This window comes from Rhipicephalus microplus, chromosome 4, assembly GCF_043290135.1.
Source record: "Rhipicephalus microplus isolate Deutch F79 chromosome 4, USDA_Rmic, whole genome shotgun sequence".
In the NCBI taxonomy this organism is placed as follows: domain Eukaryota; kingdom Metazoa; phylum Arthropoda; class Arachnida; order Ixodida; family Ixodidae; genus Rhipicephalus; species Rhipicephalus microplus.
The window spans coordinates 62,665,973-62,684,176 of NC_134703.1; the positions used below are offsets into that span (position 1 = coordinate 62,665,973).

An 18,204-nucleotide genomic window follows, 5' to 3' on the forward strand; every position below is an offset into this window, starting at 1 on the left:
CTTGGGCCGAAGCGTTGTCGAAAGCAGCTATTTGTGCTTGGTTTGAAGAAAGGGAAGCACATCGGTCCCTGTCTTGTGCGTATTGAACGGAGGAACCTCAAGGCGCTGCTAAAGCACAGAGGCGTCATTGAAGTGTCGGACTACATTTGAAAAGATGCGATATGCGCCGACTCGTCGAAAAAAATCGCTTGGCTTCACCATTTTCAGTTTAGTTGGAAATGCAGGCGTGCGTGAGCAGCCTGCACATTTTTTCAGTCGTTCAATCAAAAGAGAAAAATAAAGAAAGAATGAAAGAAAGAAAGAAGAAAAGAAAGAAAGAAGGAGAGAAAGAACGAAGGAACGAACAATTCAGCGCACGTGTAGCACTATTGAAAAAAAATCTTCAAAAGCTAATGTTATCAATGCTAATGGATGCGAGTTTTGCCAACCTGCCGGAAGTGCTCTTAAGGAGAACAAATCGATAGAAAAAATTGTTGCAGGCTCTTCTTGGGAGTTGTCCAAGTGATGTGCAGTCGCACAGTTTACCGTATGGAAAGTGCCGTTGTGAATGGCGTTTTCTGGAAGCATAGTTTTCACTAAAGTTAACTAGAGGGGACACTGGCGCTGCGATAATTCAGTGATCATGAGAATTTTATGGGTGTGACGTGGATTTGCCCAATCTTCGTGCTTGCGCGTGGCGAACACACTTGTGGTTTCGTTTATTGCAGCATTTTGGACTTGTTTTGAAAGAAAGAACAAGCCGTTTTTCATTTCGTGACCCGATTTGAAGTGGTAAGCCTGAAACACGGTGTAAGATACAAACAGATTTGTATACTACACCGTGGCCTGAAATATTAAGGTGGTGAAGCGTAATTGCGGATCATTTGCCAATCGTTTTGTGACAAAGCAGCTTCAAACCACACGAAGCCAGAACGAGCGTAAAGTACGAAAACTAGGCAAATCCATGTACTACCCATGATTTCCATGCTCGCTGAAGGGCTATGCGTTGCAGCTCCCATAGACACTAGCGCAAGAGTTCCTTCTACTGTATATTTAGTAAACTCTATGCCTGTAAGTATGTTTCAAGTTTCAGGCTGTATTGACATGGCGTCTTTCGCGTTCTTTTTATCCTCGCAGACAGGGGCAGCCCGCCATAAGAAGATGGGAGGGATGGGAGGCCCTCCTTGCAACGCAGAATCTGGACGCAGGATCTGGACTCACAGCTTCGCTGTGTGAACCGAGGTGCCAGTGCCCCAGCCCTGTTTTATCTGCGCACAAAGGCGCAATGTGATGGGCGTGAGCTGGCCAAGAGTTCGTAAGAGGTCCAAGCTCGCTCGCACAACGAAGTTGTTCTTAGTTGATTCCTTCCTTTTTGCGTTCGTTAGTGTCTCGCATGGCCTGACGGAAGGTCCATCTCGCGACCATCGAAGCGCTTATTTGACAATAAATTTTCGCTTACTCAAACATTTTTCTCACCAATGCCATGCTCGATGTTGACGTAACCAGTGCCCTTACGAGTGAGTTCATTCTAACACCATCACGCAGTTCAACAAAACCTCCATTTACATTTTTTCCACATCACCCGCACAAGGCAATATTGTGTTTAAAATATATTCGCACTCCGCAAATGAGGGTATGTAGCGAAGTGGCCTCGGGTAAAACCTCACCAACGACAAGATGGTGTATCTTGTTTTATGCATCTTTTTTTTCTTCTATAGCAACGATCGTCTTACGTTAAAGGAAGTGGATACCCGGAAAGACCATTTTCTCACTGCTTTCCAAAACTTTATTTCCGAGCTATTCATTTTTGCTGTATTTTTTTATTTTTCTGGGTGGGTCACCTCGGTGACAAGCTTTACTGCGACGTTGTTGGCGAGCGGCATCAGCCTGGCGTCTCATGCTCTTCCCGATATTCTTCAACTTTGGAATGACCAAATAAAAAGAGCACCCAACTACCGGATTGAATGCGCTTGTCATAAAACTTTCGTAAACTTGATATCTTCTTATCGGTGAATAAGAGCAAAGAAGTCGTTATGATAATCGCATGTTCTTGCGCCAGATGGCATTGTACGCTTGTACCACGCAATATTACTGTGATAATACATGTATTGTGATGCCATGCTCTCTCCTTCCCCCTCTCTATCTCTATACCTTTAATACTATCCTTTTAATTTCTTCTTACCCCCATCCCTCGTAAGCTACTGTTGAAGTGTCGCACTCTGATGCAGAGAGTCACGGGGCTCACTTTTGTCTTCTTTTCTCTTTAAGAATCACATAAGGGCTTGTATACAGGACGCGCGTGTTTGTAAACCATGAACGCTATTAAAGATGATAGTCCTTCTTGAGGTACTTCAACGCAAAAAAATGTCTGTCTCTCTTTGTCTATCAAAACGGTTCAAGTACGACGAAATCCACAGCGCCCACCAATATTGCTCAAGTTTCTGCGGTCATACTTGTGCGATTGTCGAGTAAAAGGCAAATGTTGTTCATATCTGTGGCAAAATATTGTCACGTGGTACAAAAGGTCTTCAACTCGGAAAAACTGAGCCAGCGGAGAGACGCACCAAAGACTGGCAATATTGCCACCAATATTAATAAGCACCAATATCAATCGGTGAATATTCTGCGGCGTGCTTCTTTATACTAGAAAATGAATATATAAGTAATTCTGAGAACTGTAGCGTTTATAACGCGGCGCTGACAATGCGATGCTATGCACGAAAAGGTAAGTTTCCTGTGCTTTGCTAAGACGATACGGTGCGGCAACCTACCTTGAAATCTACCAAATATGACCTCCGAGATTGTAAACGTACAATGCACGCTCGATATAACGGATGCCAACCTTTCATTTTCTCAGATTACCGTCAGATGGCGCTTATGTCTCACGCAGTGCCTCCAAAACACCATTCACTGATTTTCTAGCGCAATACGTCAAATAAATGTTTTATTATATTTCATTGTATTCACTCTCTCCAGATGGAAGACTACCCTGTTTTGACGGCATTTGCAGTCGAACATCCAGATACGGGGCCCATTTTGTTCTCTGCATTTCCAAGCAGTGAAAGTTAGTTTAACTGCATTTCCACGCAGGAGCATGGCTGTGTGGTACAAGACATGTTTACCCCCCCCCCCCCCCCGCTCCTTCAAAGGGCCTGGGTTCGATCCTTATTCAGACCAAAAATTTTTTATTGTTTTCATTTCCACCCATCTCCATTCTTCGGTTAGGAAGTTTAGGTCATTATCACCCACGAAAAGGCTCAACTTTTGTCTGACGTCACAACTTGTTATGATGCGCCCAGTATTCGTATTTTCCAAGGCAAATATTCCCCGATAGGTTGGCTTTCCCACAATAAACGTCGAAAAGCAGTCGAAAAAGTTTAGGCCCTTATCACCAGTGATAAGGCTCAACTTTTGTCTGACGTCACAGCTTGTAACGATGCGCCCGGTATTCGTATTTTCCGAGGCAAATATTCCCTGATAGATTGGCTTTCCCACAATAAACGTCAAAAAGCAGTCGAAAAAGTTTATGCCCTTATCACCAGCGATAAGGCTCAACTTTTGTCTGACGTCACAACTTGTAATGATGCGCCCAGTATTCGTATTTTCCAAGGCAAATATTCCCCGATAGGTTGGCTTTCCCACAATAAACGTCGAAAAGCAGTCGAAAAAGTTTAGGCCCTTATCACCAGTGATAAGGCTCAACTTTTGTCTGACGTCACATCTTGTAACGATGCGCCCGGTATTCGTATTTTCCGAGGCAAATATTCCCTGATAGATTGGCTTTCCCACAATAAACGTCAAAAAGCAGTCGAAAAAGTTTATGCCCTTATCACCAGCGATAAGGCTCAACTTTTGTCTGACGTCACAACTTGTAATGATGCGTCCGGTATTCGTATTTTCTGAGGCAAATATTCCCTGATAGATTGGCTTTCCCACAATAAACGTCAAAAAGCAGTCGAAAAAGTTTAGGCCCTTATCACCCACGATAAGGCTCAACGTTTTTGTGACGTCACAGCTTGTAACGATGCGTCCGGTATTCGTATTTTCCAAGGCAAATATTCCCTGATAGATTGGCTTTCCCACAACAAACGTCAAAAAGCAGTCGAAAAAGTTTAGGCCCTTATCATCCATGATAAGGCAAAACTTTTGTCTGACGTCACAGCTTGTACGATGCGCCTGGTACTCGTATTTTCCAGGGCAAATATTCTCTGATGGGTTGGCTTTCTCACAATAGACGTCGAAAAGCACTCGAAAAAGTTTAGGCCCTTATCACCCACGACAAGGCTCCACTTTTGTCTGACGTCACAGCTTGTATGATGCGCCCAGTATTCGTATCTTCCGAGTCATATATTTCCTGATAGGTCGGCTTTCCCACAATGCACGTCAAAAAGCACTCGGAAAAACTTTATGCACTTATCACCCACGATGAAGCTCAACTTTTTTGTGACGTCACTGCTTGTAAGATGCGACCGGTATTCATATTTTCCGGGGCAAATATTCCCTGATGGGTTGGCTTTCCCACAAGAAACGTCAAAAAGCAGTCGAAAAAGATTAGGTCTTATCACCCACGATAAGGCTCAACTTTTGTCTGACGTCACAGCTAGTAACGATGCGCCCGGTATGCGTACTTTCCGAGGCAAATATTCCCTGACAGGTCGGCTCTACCAGACTAAAAATTGAAAAGTTGAAAAGAATTTGAAAAAAAAAGGTTTTGGCCCTTATCACCCACGATAAGGCTCAACTTTCGCCTGACGTCAGGCCCAGCAGTGGTGCACCTATATGCTGATATTTCACTACTACAGGTGTAATAAACGACCGGATTATGTTTCTACTGGGTGTGTTTTCAAGAAGTCAATTTTATTCGAGGAATGCGGAGAGGTGGCTGCTGTTGGATACGACTTTTCCTCTATACTCCATGTGTTCAGATTTGGGCGCACGTTGAAGAAACCCAGGGGGTCGAAATTTCCGGAGCCCTCCACTTCGGCGTCTCTCATAATCATAAGGTGGTTTTGGGACGTTAAATGACATATATCAATCAATCGAAGACAAACCACGGGCAGACATCTTTTTCCGGAAGACTCCCACTCATACATCATTTGAACTGAAAGAGCAGAGACACGAATGCCGAATCACTAAGAAAGGAGCTATGAAGGGGTTTGCGGTTGCACTGAGCACAGTCATTAAATGAATGGTCACGGAAGGGCAGGCAAGTGAGGTTTGAAATAGTACTCTGTATTTTGGCTGTTGATTGCGTGTAGACAAAAAAAGAAGGTGTAGGATGAAATACTTTTCCTTGATGGTGGTGGGTTTCGGACCTAGATTCACACTCTCTGGCGACTGATGCGTTGGCTACTAGGCCGAATGCCAACGCTCACAAACTTCGCTTATATCTGAACCATACTGTTACGAGAAGGAGACCGACTCGGAGGGGTAGCCACCGATGTATTTACAGCTGGTTAAGCGAGCAGCGCCAGCCACACAGATTAGCTCGCGCCAGTCTATCTGCTTTGTCTTCTTCAACTCCATGCAATCGCACGTAGCAATGTGAATGCGTTGTACTGGCGTTAAGTGTTAAAAAATATGAAAGGCAGAAAATTTTTGTCACTCTGAGCACGTGGCCAGTGAAGGGTGAATAGATTAATGAATAATATATATTTCCTTGTCGTGGCGGGTTCAAACCAGGGCTCTATATATGCGAAAGCAAGCGTCATAACCACTATAACATACTCCCCCTAGGAAGAAGCTCGTCCAAACAGGCGCACTTGAAATCTGGAGGCCGGTTTACGACACCACGTGATCGTGCTAGCCAAATGTGCACTCTGTGGATTACAGTTTACCTGTACGGTGGTTCTGAAGGTGTGGCACTACTTTTTTTTTTTTCACGCGTAAGCACTTCTCTTTCAAATCAATGAGGAAACTTTATCACTGTTGGTCACTCTGCCACTTCAAACGAATCGCTATAAAGAAAGCTTAGAAACGAGCGTGACTAACGGTGCTGGGCTTGAAACCTCGATCCCCACACTCAGACGGCGAGTGTTTTACCGACTACGCTACGCACGTGCGCTTTGAGGTTAGGAATACATCCTAATCATGCATGTTGTGCGCCTGTGATGCAGGGAATTGCCACCGAAGCCCTCGCCACACATTATTAACGACTGTAGGTGAAACATGCTTACCTGGTCATTATCACAAAATTAATCCCGAGGGCGGGTTAACGGCATCTCTACCATCGGCTACGTCTATGCAGAAAACATCATTGGTGTTTGTGACTCATGTGTTCCTGTCTTCATGTTTAGTGGACCAGTGTGGCGAGTAGTGGAGCTTCTCAAGGCTATGCGGAGCATATGCGCTAGGACGTTCCGGACATAGAGTTTCTTATAATAATGTGAAAAAAAAAAAACTGTGAAGATAGAGAGAACGAATTCGGCTTTCGCCTAGCCATACACAGCTTTGCTTTAGAACAATGAAAGAACCACACTTTCTATCGAGGCTTAGAACAATTTAACCCATGAAAGAAATTCCGACTTTGCGAAAATTGAATGCCAAATACGCAAATATTTAGATGGTAGTCGAATGCGCTTTCATTAGACCATAAGAAGAGTTTAGACGCAATGCCACTGCAACTTACAGTTCCGGGGAAAATTGAAACGTTAGAGTTTCCCACAATAAAGCTATAAGTCTACGCGTGTCTTATACAGATTCTAACGGAGTTCTGAGTGGTGGTTTTTGTTTAGACTTTTTTTTTTGCAGCAATTCATCTTACCTGTGAGAGCAACGAGAGGAACGGACAGCCGGGTAGACGCAGATGTTCCTGGGTTGTCGTATAAATGTTTACGCGTTTAAAACTTGTGAATCGACAAACTTTATTGTTCAGCAGCAGGTATTTTATAATGTTTTAGGGCACTTGCAGAAGAAGCACTTCAACATCAGGATTCCTCCAAAAACCGCTCCTACATGTTTAACGGACCTTCCAGTCTCCTACGAGACGAGCCTGAATTTCACGACAAAAAGAACGCATGGAGCAGGAGCCCGCTAAGAGTTGAAGCCTCTTTGTAAGCCTCCAGGTTTCTGCCTCGTGGATAAGTACCGGTAAGATGCAGCTGTTATATACCTGGAAAGGATCAGAGTGAGAGTTACGAACAAACGGGGGTTAAGGATATGAAACTTGAAATCAAAAAGAAACGGACAAGGGTCGGGCACATAGTATGTAGGAATTATAACCACTGGTGATTAAGGATAACTAGATTCCAAAAGAAGGCAAACGCGTGAAAGGGAAACAGAAAATCAGGTGGGCAGATAAGATCAAAAAGTTTGCAAGTAAAACGTGGCAGCAAAAACCACAGGACCGGGTTGATTGGTAGAACGTGGGAGAGACCTCTGCCATGCAGTGCACGGCATACTCAGAGTGCCGCTGCTGCTGCCCCTGCTAGTGATGATGATAACGAGAATAATTAACCAACAAGCTTGGCATAAATGCCTAATGTGGGTACCGAGGCAAGTACAGTGGAAAAGTGTCTCAAGGTTGCAGTCACTCTAACTGTAAACTTCGGAACACTTTAGCAACTATTTCGAAGGATATCCAAATAGGGCGGAACTTCAGTGGAAGATGAAACCCTAAAGATGCGAGAAATTATTGTGACCAGGAGTCGTTAGAGGAGAGGGTAAGAAGCATACACATATGTGCGCCACGGTAGGCAGCTGCTGCCTTCATGACGACTAAACCGCTTGTCGAAGCCTTGGCTCTAGCGACACCATGCGTTCAAGAAGTTTCTATCTCTTTGAACGACGCAGAATATGCGTCACATTGCACCATTAAGGCCTTGATATTTTTATGATTAGATTTATATTTGTGGGGTTTAACGTCCCAAAACCACCATATGATTATGAGAGACGCCGAAGTGGAGGGCTCCGGAAATTTTGACCACCTGGGGTTCTTTAACGTGCACCCAAATCTGAGTACACGGGCCTACAACATTTCCGCCTCCATCGGAAATGCAGCCGCCGCAGCCGGGATTTGAACCCGCGACCTGCGGGTCAGCAGCCGAGTACCTTAGCCACTAGACCACCGCGGCGGGGCTTGATATTTTTATGGGGGGCTAGCATATAACATACACAATTCGCTATCTATATAGGTTCTTGCACATTTAAGCTATTTCTTTATTCAGCGTGCGCTTATAGGTGACACTTGCACCGGTGCTTGTTGCAGCAGGTGCTGGGCTACCAAGGAGTCGTCCCGCTGCTCGAGAACCTTGAGGGCAGTGGCTGCCAGTGCCTACGCGGCTTCGAAGGTTGCGTTCAGTGCCGGTGGTGACGCGACGACATCGGCGAAGGCACGCGAGTGCGGTGGGCCCTGAGCTCCGGGCACTATGTAAGTAGCACGCAGGCATGGCAACGCACGTGACAGCCTTCCCCAGTCGGACCAGGCGCCATACCATTGACTGCTAGAGCATGAAAACAACGATGGGGCCACGCCTGCAAAGAGAGACAGAGCAAAAAAGCGAAAGTGAGGCTTAAATGCAATACCAGGCTGAACTCAACTTTCCGGAGGAAATCTGGATGTCGGATTCGTGCAAATAAAGCTGTCTTGGTACGCGTGTTTATGAAATCTATCTAGCACTACCTCTCTGGAAGAAAGCGGCCCTGAGGGCAGTTTGTTTGAGCAGCTTGTGCGGGCATTTCCTACTTTAGTGTAGCGCAGAAAAGACGGACACACACAGCAGAATAGAAAGACCAAAAACAGTTGTATGTGTCGGGCGTATAATGCAAGTTTCTTTGTTTCCATCATTCAACCGATAGTTTGACGTGTTGCTAGTGCTACAGCCATGGAGTCATTAAAATAAGACAATAAGAACGTGTCAAACTTTCAATCAGTTCATTCATCAGCAAGAACCTCCTTGCAGCTGTGATGTTTTCTCATCAGTACAACTGGTCGCTTCGCCAGACAATACACTGCAAGCTCTGTCGAGTGCATGGTCTTGGTTAAAAAATTATATTGTCTTAATTTTTGCATGGTCAAATCGAGACGTGATTGCGAGTCATGTAATATGGGGCCGATCGAATGAATATCTACTAGCCAGAGATGCTTAACATGCATCTACATCTAGGTACGTAAGGGTTTTTTAATTTTTCTCTCATTAACGTGCAGCAGATAGGACAACAATGGAAGTGTGGCATCCTCGATCTTAGCCGGTAATGTTGTTAAGGACATTACATGGTGAAATGAAGAAGAAATGTACATAGGCCGGGTGTGTAGTGCGTAGGCAGGATAACCGCTGATCATTAAGGGTAACTGCGTGTACTCCCAGAGAAGGCAAACGTATGAGGCGGAGACGGAGAATTGCGTGGGCAGATGAAATTAAGAAGTTTGCGTTGCGGGTACAACGTAGCACCAGAAAGTACAGGATCGGATTGATTGGCGCAAAATGGGAGATGCCTTTGCGCTGCAACGGGTTATAGTCATCATGGTGATGATTGTTATCATAATTACCTGCACCGTTCAGTTACAAGCTGTCTGTTGTATTCCTGAAAAACTTTAAGGAAAATAGATGAAAGTTAGACGAAAGCCCCAAGGGACCTTTATCTAGTACTGAAGCGCCGTGATGACGAATATACAATGAAGCATGGTATATCACACGACTTGTACGGGTACCCTGCCAGCGTTTTGGCCTTGTTTTCATGGCCATCCACATCTTCTCCAAGAAGCTACGCGTCATTCATATTACTACTCAATTTTTTAGTGGTGGCTGAGTAGACGCAGAAGGATGACACTGACCGTATCAATTCAAAGTATTTTTCTGTGTCTCCGGTGCTTATCTTAAGGGCATATTAGGACAGAAGTCCCTCAGTTCTTACCTGTGTTTTGCACCTGATTAAAGTAAAGTTGTTCCAAGACATGGTTGAAAATTGGCCGGGGCCTGGGCTTGCTGAATCTGCACTCAAAAAAGCACCCGGTGGCCTTGGCCACTCCCAGCACAGCGTCTTCGGCCATTTTCCTCCGCCCGCACAACGTCACGTCATCAGGAGCGAGAAGAACGTACTGCGACTCGGATCGCGTTGTCGGCTCATGTGGACTGCATCCAGTGTGGTTGACGACTCCGCGGCAGTGGCTCGCAAGGATCCAGTAGAGGAGCACGGCAGCATCCACTGACGCCACACCATGAAACCACACGTCGAGCCATTGTCCAGCGAAGCTCTCTTGTTCGATGCCGGGACAGAGCCTGGCATCGTGTGGCGAGTTAGGCTGTAATCCTAAGAGCGCGGTGGCCCGTCAGGGCACCCTCATCTAGAAGACGCGTCTTGGAGTACGGTCGAGAAGCTTCGGAGCCCGGATCACCGAATACTACGAGCCAACCGTTCACCCGTTGCTTCTGCGGAAAGCATTATGACGTCAAAATTTTAGAATTGGTCCAACCAGAGTTGTTTTATTACACCACCAGTGAGCGAGGGGGATAATCACCTCTAAGATAAACTACAGTGGCTAATGGGAACCCAAGAAGTGGTCTAAACTCGACTCGCCTTAAAATAGGACCCCCCCCACCCCTTTCGAAGTTTCTCATGCAGTAAAGGTGTTTGTTTTAGCTTTGTATCTCTCTCGCCAGATTAGCGAAGGCTAAATACCGACACCACCCGTAGAAATTTTTTGAAGTGGGCCCATCAAAACTGTCTGGGTGCTGGTCGCAACTGAACAGCTAGCAGTCTGCTTTAACTGCACCCTTTAGAACTGCGACAAGGTTATGGCAGTCGTAGCTTTAAAACTTCAATGCTATTTACTTATTCGTACCTTCATGCTACGGCGAATGGTCGATGCAGCGGCAAGCGTACCAGCAGCCACCAGGTTGTGACCGCAGGAATAGCCCAGCCCAGGCAGAGCTTCGCGTTCACAGACGAGTGCAACAGCGACGCCATCTATTGGCGCTGCGTACGGTTTGACTTAGCTTTGTAGGCTATTCTTGACAGAATGACAGAAAGACAGATAGACAAGGAGATAAGTGCGATGTATGATTTCAGTCGAGTGAAACAGCGCATTGAGATAGTTTGTTGCGTTTATACTGATTTAGGAATGTGCTTTCGTAGACAGGAACTAAGTAGTGTACGCATAACTGCAAGGGCCAGTGCTCTGGCAAATGAGTAATTTTTTTTTGGCAGCACAATACTGTTGTTACATAGGTCGGCGAAAACATTGCAACTCACGCATGCTAACTAAATAAACTGCATTTTCCTTTGAGAATTCACTTGGACTAAGATTCACAATATCTTTTCTCTGCCAGATTCGCGAGACTCCAACATATTGCTCAGCCGAGCTCATTTTACGCCACGGGTCTCATGAGTCGACTAATTCAAGCTCACTCAGCGTCAGGTCGAGCTGTGAGTCGGAGTGACCCGGAGTGAGTCAAGTCACGAGTTCACTGGCGTAAAATTAGCACTTACAGTCACAGTGTAAATGCTCTTTAACGGCAATATCTCACAATTGGCGCTCTACGATAAGTCTTCTGATAATGTAGCTTCAAAAACGCATTACCAGTGGTTAAAAAACTGAGTGAAGACGTTTTTATGAAATATGATGTGAATCACACAAATAATTTCTATCTAGTATGCGCCGTGAAGGAGTTGTGGGGGAGATCTTGGCACTACCCTCTTCCTCTAACTCACACCTCTGATCAAGATAATGCTCATAGTTTTGCTGACAGGTGAGCATATGTAACCCTACGTTGAAAATGACAAGTGCGAGCTCACTCAGACTCACCCAAGAAATATATGTAGCGTTTAGGGCTCATGCTCATCCAGACTCCAAGTTTTACGCAACCGGATTCACTCGGACTAAAGCTCGTATTCACAAACGATCCTCGACTCAAACTCTACCTAAAGGAATCATTGAGGACTGTTTCGCATTGCAATTTCTGGAACACAGAAAGTCTCAAGGATCTCTCGAGGTCGAGTGTGAGCCGAGGAGTGTTTGTGAATACGGGCCTAAGGCTCACTAAAATATTCCTCAACCGGACTCAAACTCGCCAAACTATTACTCATCCGGACTCACTCAGACTCAGACTCTCGGCTCGGTCTTAGTAATTGTGAGTGGGTCGACTCGTAATTGAGCTTGGCTACCTATTGTTGCCACTGAGCCAGCACGTCGACTCACCCCATTTTTATATAGCAGTGTTACCAGAAAATTGCGAAGGACTCGCTTCAGCGTTGCATTCATGCCTGCATATATGCATTTCTTTCACGTTTTTTGCCATTTAGGACGCGTCCGGTGCCCATATGTTAGTTAAATTGAGGGCATTCATAGTAAAGCACGCCTCTTTCATGGGAACCGATGTTGACACATTGAACACTAAATGAAGCAAGAAAATGAAAAAAAAACTGCAAGCCTAATTCTGCAGCATTAGCTTAGAGCAAAAAAGTTTATGCAGTTGAGAAGATAAACAATAAATGAAGGTTAGCGTTCCCCGACTCTTTATATTCCGTCTTGGAAAACCATTCATTTAAAACAAACACTTCAGTCCACATGGAGATAATTGCAGTTTATACAGTTATCGCTTTTAGAGTCGTCTTACGGAATTCCTGCTCTCGAAGCTTCGCTTGAGACTACGTTTTCACCGCCCTTGTGCTATTAACGGGATTGTGGCGCCCTCTCTGTGAAGACTAGTGTTTGAAAGCTGGCGGTAGTGCTAGACTGTGCATGACTTTCGTTACATCTAGTGCAAGCTTTGCAGTCTTCTCAGTCCAGTCATCCCACGTAACGGGGATGGTTCGAGTTACTATGAATAAAAGCAAGCCTTTTGGGTGACCTAACGTCAACTAGCATACAAACCAGCGTTTACAAATAAAGACAACAATTGTGCTTTCTTGGCAACATTTCGGCGCTCATACAATCGATGAAAAAACGAAAGGCGAGACTACAAACTGTTTCCAAGAATGTCTTCAAGCCGACTCGCCCAACTTTCCACACTACAGCATTATACAACAATTGTGCTGTTCGGGGGCTGTAGGTTTCGGGGCAACTCATTTTTCGGATAATGCAACCGAAAAAAAATTACAAAATAATGAAATTGTTACCTGACGTCTGCACTCGCGTTATTCTGCTGAGGAGAGTTCAATGTGCGCTTGTTGGTGGTGCATTTGAAAGAATGTTTTGTAGCGCTAGGTGAAATACGGAGCCAGGAAGGAATAGACGGAGAAAATAGAGCGCTACTAGATACAACAAGTTTATTTTCGAACTCAGACCGCTTTTAAGCCAAAACTGTCAGACAGACAGATAAGCAGCCAGATAAATGCGCGACAATGTCATCTACCTAAAAGAAACATAACAGATAAACCAAGTATCACCGTGTGCGCAGAAAACCAGGCTACTTGAATGACAATGCGATCGAAGGCTTGCTGATACAAAAATCGCCAAGAGCGTCAATAAGTTCGGCTTCCACGATCAAACGAGTCAACTCATCTTGATGCCGACCAACAATAATTGTATTCTGGGACAAAGGCTGGCAACCACATGCATGAACATGGAGAGCGAGAAAACCTTCCTGCGACAGTTCATTTGATTTGTAACTGTGCTCTCTCAATCACTCATTCGCACACCTACGGGCTTGGCTGGCATTGTTTTTCACACGAGAGCGAAATAAGACAATAACACAGAATAAGAAATAACACACGATATGCACTCAACAAATTTGTGCGTACGCCTTTTTGTGCGCACCACTTTTTCCTCTCGAGATGAATTCGTCATGACGCAGAGTTTCTCAAGTTTATCCTGCACTGAAAATATCATCCTAATATTGTCCGGAAACGCCACCTTCTTTAGGCTATGTGGCAGCTGGTGAAGATATGGAATTATGGCGGTGCGTCTCGTTTGCAGGTATATTGTCATGAACATTAGGTTTGCTTGAACTTCCGCGAATTCTTTTCAACTCTTTTTCTGCAACGGAAACTAAAACGTGGTCCTGATAGCCAGATCCTTGCAATCGCGAGATTTGATTATGGAAGCTCTGCTTCATTAGGTGTACACATGACTTGTTCAATGCGTTATTGAGGTATGTCGTCACTATGCCTCTCTTGATTAGTTTGTAATGACCCGAATGAAATGGGAGTAAAGGTTTCTGAGCACGTGGGTCGTAGCACCACCAGAACCGGTTGTCTTATTCCGTTCTCGTGTGGAATACAATACGTCAGCCAAACCCGTAGGTGCGTGAATGAGTGACTAAAAAAGCACATTTTCAAACCGAATAAACTGCCGGCGCAAGGGTTTCTCGCTCATCAAGTTCATGCATGTGGTCACCGGCCTTTGTTCCAGAATACAATCATTGTTGGTCGGCATCAAGATGAGTTGGCTCCTATGATCGTGGAAGCCGATCAGACTTATTAATTCTCTTGGCGATGCTTGTACTAGCAAGCCTTTGATTGAATTGTCACCCAAGGAGCTTGGTTTTCTGCGTATATGGTGATACATGGTTTATCCGTTGTTTTTTTAGATAGATGACATTGTCGCGCATTATCCGAGTGATCACACGTGCTTATCTGTCTGCTCGACGAATATGGCTTAAAAGTGGTCCGAGTTCAAAAATAAACATCTTGTTGCTAGTAACACTCCATTCTCTCCGTATATTCCTTCCCGTTTCCGTATTTTGTTTCGCTCTACAAAGCATCTGCTGAGGATATTGTCACGTGGTCGTACAGTCGACGAAGGCAGATTAAGGTTGAAGATGAAATCATGTGGGCCGATCTTGTGGCCAGTCAACGAAAAGTCAGATTACAATGATATGCACTGGTACTGATAGCGGTGAGCAGAGCGTAGACCGTCGATCAACCGACAAGCGGTGAAATGCGTCGGCATTCATACACGTGCACGCCGTTGAATATTCTAGCGTTGTCGCTAGCGGCCACGTAGGTTTCACAATAATCTGTTATGTTCGCGAAGTGTGCGTACTCTAAGCAAAATGATCTACTGCAGCCCGAAGCTTCTCGAACACATCAGGTGTGGTTTTCGCTGAGAATTACTGACATTGAAACGGGGCGATAACAATACTTGAGGAGGAAGTGTGGCATTATACTCGTAATCTTCCGGCGGAGGAAGCTAAATAAGTATCAGTTTTGCTCTGTTTTTTTGTTTTATCTTAGCTTCGTTCGTGGCACCAAATAGGCGCATTTCCTAGCACTTTTGATTGATTGATTTGTGGTGTTTAACGTCCCAAAACCACCATATGATTATGAGAGACGCCGTAGTGGGGGGCTCCGGAAATTTCGACCACCTGGGGTTCTTTAACGTGCGCCCAAATCTCAGCACACGGGCCTACAACATTTCCGCCTCCATCGGAAATGCAGCCGCCGCAGCCGGGAATCGAACCCGCGACCTGCGGGTCAGCAGCCGAGTACCTTAGCCACTAGACCACCGCGGCGTGGCTTTCCTAGCACTTTTAAAACTTTTGTACGGTGCGTCTTAAAATGAACGAGAAGCTTACCGTTCCATTACGTCATTTGTTTCTGCCAATAATTGTGCTCTTTTCCAAAATAGATCTCCCGAAAACAGTCAGTTTCGCACAAGATAGTGCAAACATTTGCATGCCTTATCAGGGGACCCATCAAGTTATTTAACGAGAAAATAGTGCTATCAGGACCTTCTCATGACATCGATAGGAACGTTTGTAAATGGTTAACACTGTTGATGGTCGTCAGAATTATAAAGCTCTTACAAACACTATCAAGGGATGGTCACTTCAACGAGACCATCAACTTTCCTAATTATTTTCGATGTGTTCTGCGGTACTTCGTGGCACGCTAGAAATAAAAAATTAAGGGTCACTAATAAAAACAGATCCAAGAAATACAGAAATTGGCTTTTTCGATTTCGATGATGAATAAGTGGTCAGAGAAAGTGTGAGCAAACTATAAAAAAGCAAAAAAGAAAAAAAAGATAATACAGAGAAAAAATTTGGCAGATCCCACGTACCTAGTAATTGAAGTTATGCGAAGGATGTGGAGGGAAGGTGACCATGTTGCAATTTTATTTATTGCGTGACACGTCATGAAATGACGCTAAATATGTGTACAAACGGTGCACGCACAGACATATGTTGAAGAGTTGCAGAAGTTTGTATAATCAGTTATTTGCACTTGCGCAACGATGCCAACTGCAACATATGTATTAGCAACACCACAAGCTGATATGAAGCGCTGATGCGCGCAAGGATGCTGACCCTGTACACTGCCACATAAATCAACTTCAGCGCATGGTAACTAACCACAATTGACGATAACCCGACGTGACGGATGTATAAAAGGAGCACATGTGTAATGTTTATAAAATTGGGTAGGCAGCACTGCAACCACTGTTGACGTTTCACGAAGATTAACGTCTATTTGAAAAGTAGTTCCGAGACCTGGCATAATTCTGTCGTAAAATGCTTTATTGCCACGCAGAATGTTTGGGTTCGATTCCAGCTGGGACCCTTACATTTATTCTTTGCATTCCTCGGGTTGACGCTACCGATTTCGATTATTTCTTAACACTCGCACGTTAAAATTGCCCATGTGTGTTCTCGTTGTTCCTGGGTAGATACTAAGTGTCAATCACCTGTAGCACATACCCGCATAACAGCGGCACATACCCGCCCGCGGGTATGTGCCACTGTTTGGCTGGACGTTTATGGCGACGCACGTGACGGGATTGTGACATTATTGAGGTCTTGAGCAACGCGTCTTATTCGTCAAACCATCTTACCCTCCCATGCTAATTTTGGTTCACGCTAAGTTAAGGGGGTGACCACGAGAGCACCCAAACGTAAGCGGCTAGATAGATAGATAGATAGATAGATAGATAGATAGATAGATAGATAGATAGATAGATAGATAGATAGATAGATAGATAGATAGATAGATAGATAGATAGATAGATAGATAGATAGATAGATAGATAGATAGATAGATAGATACGCTCAAAGTCGCCGAAGTTCGCTAAGAAATGCTTCGCATTTAATACTGAAAACATTGCCTCACTGACTGATACATCGCGCGAAACAGCCGACGAAAAGAAGAAAAAAAATGGGGGGGGGGGGGGAGGTTCAGTTCAACAATTTTTTTCGTTCCGTTCTTGAGCACTGGTCAGACGATTTCGCGATTATTTCGCGCAGCATAATCGGAGGAAGATTTTTTGCACAGAAGAACAAGGTTAGCTAAATATATATTGATGAACATGAGTGCCAATATTATAACGCCGTCGAGCTAATCAGTAGTTTTTCCGTGAAAGAATGCAGGGCGCAGAACCAGGCATGGCGACGGCCGTTATTAGACCATGCTACATGTGCACATGCGCGTTACTCATCGTGGATTTTCACAATGTTACTTGCCGGTTGAAAGAAGCGAATAACGTGAGTTGACACCGATCGTGAACGTTTTGCTGGCTGAAAGATATGCTCTAAGCAAAAGCCTGTACTTACCTGGATACGGGGATAGCTTGTACTCTGCGCGGAAACTTGCGCTGAAAAGATAGTTGCGCTGAACAGCGAATCCTTCGCGTGCGAGCTCAGCGCAGATTAGGTCGTGGGCACGTACCTCCTTGAACGCTAGCTCTGGCTGCCCCAGCAGCTGTTCGCTCAGATCACGCCAGCGCTGTTCCTTTTCTCCTTCCCCAGACCCGCCAGACATGAGGCCTTGTGTTGGTGATGGTAATCTGGCTGCCACTTGTAGTGCGTCTAAGCTAAAATTTGGTTTTTGAAGAGCGCAGTAGCGAGACTTCCGGTCAACGTCACGGGGTGTATCACGTGACTTGAGCAGGCACGTCACGTGTGGTGCAACATCACCACTCAAACGTTCGAGTACAAGGAAACATTCTGCCTGCTGTTGCAGTGGTATCGCTATTCTGCCAGTATCAGTAGTTGGTTGGCGTAAGAAAGAGGGAGCAGGGGCAGGAAGGTATGTCATGCCGCTTCGCAGGTTAGCTCTACTTGCCCTGGTCAGTAAATCCAGAACAAAATAAGTGTACAGCGTCGTGGCGCTATGCCAGCGATGTTAATGCATGACGTTTTTGCTTACGTCGCGACACTCTTCCGTATGTGACGGCAATCGAAAGTTTTCTTGTAACACTTTTTAGAGTATGTAAATGCATCACCGAAACAAACACAACGTTAACGCTGTCGCTGTTGTTGCGAGTCTCTTTTTCGTCGTTTTTAGTGTTTTCCTAAAGCATACAAAAGATTTAGTTAAACTGAGGCTACTTCAAAAGAATTATTATAG

General features: G+C 44.9%; 1 protein-coding gene across 2 annotated transcripts; it reads right to left on the minus strand.

Annotated features, from left to right (window-relative positions):
* Positions 1-8,104: 8,104 nt before the first annotated feature.
* LOC142813922 (uncharacterized) lies at positions 8,105-17,679 on the minus strand. 2 transcript variants are annotated; one of them, XM_075891878.1, is made up of 4 exons: positions 17,524-17,679; positions 17,409-17,449; positions 9,832-10,346; positions 8,105-8,451 (listed from the first exon to the last, which is right to left on the minus strand). In XM_075891878.1, exons 3-4 carry the CDS (start codon positions 9,965-9,967, stop codon positions 8,252-8,254), a joined length of 336 nt encoding a protein of 111 aa, XP_075747993.1. In that variant the 5' UTR covers positions 9,968-10,346; positions 17,409-17,449; positions 17,524-17,679; the 3' UTR covers positions 8,105-8,251. The 2 variants fall into 2 exon arrangements, with proteins under 2 accessions (XP_075747993.1, XP_075747994.1); XM_075891879.1 differs by lacking the exons at positions 17,409-17,449; positions 17,524-17,679 and adding an exon at positions 10,760-10,890.
* Positions 17,680-18,204: the final 525 nt, after the last annotated feature.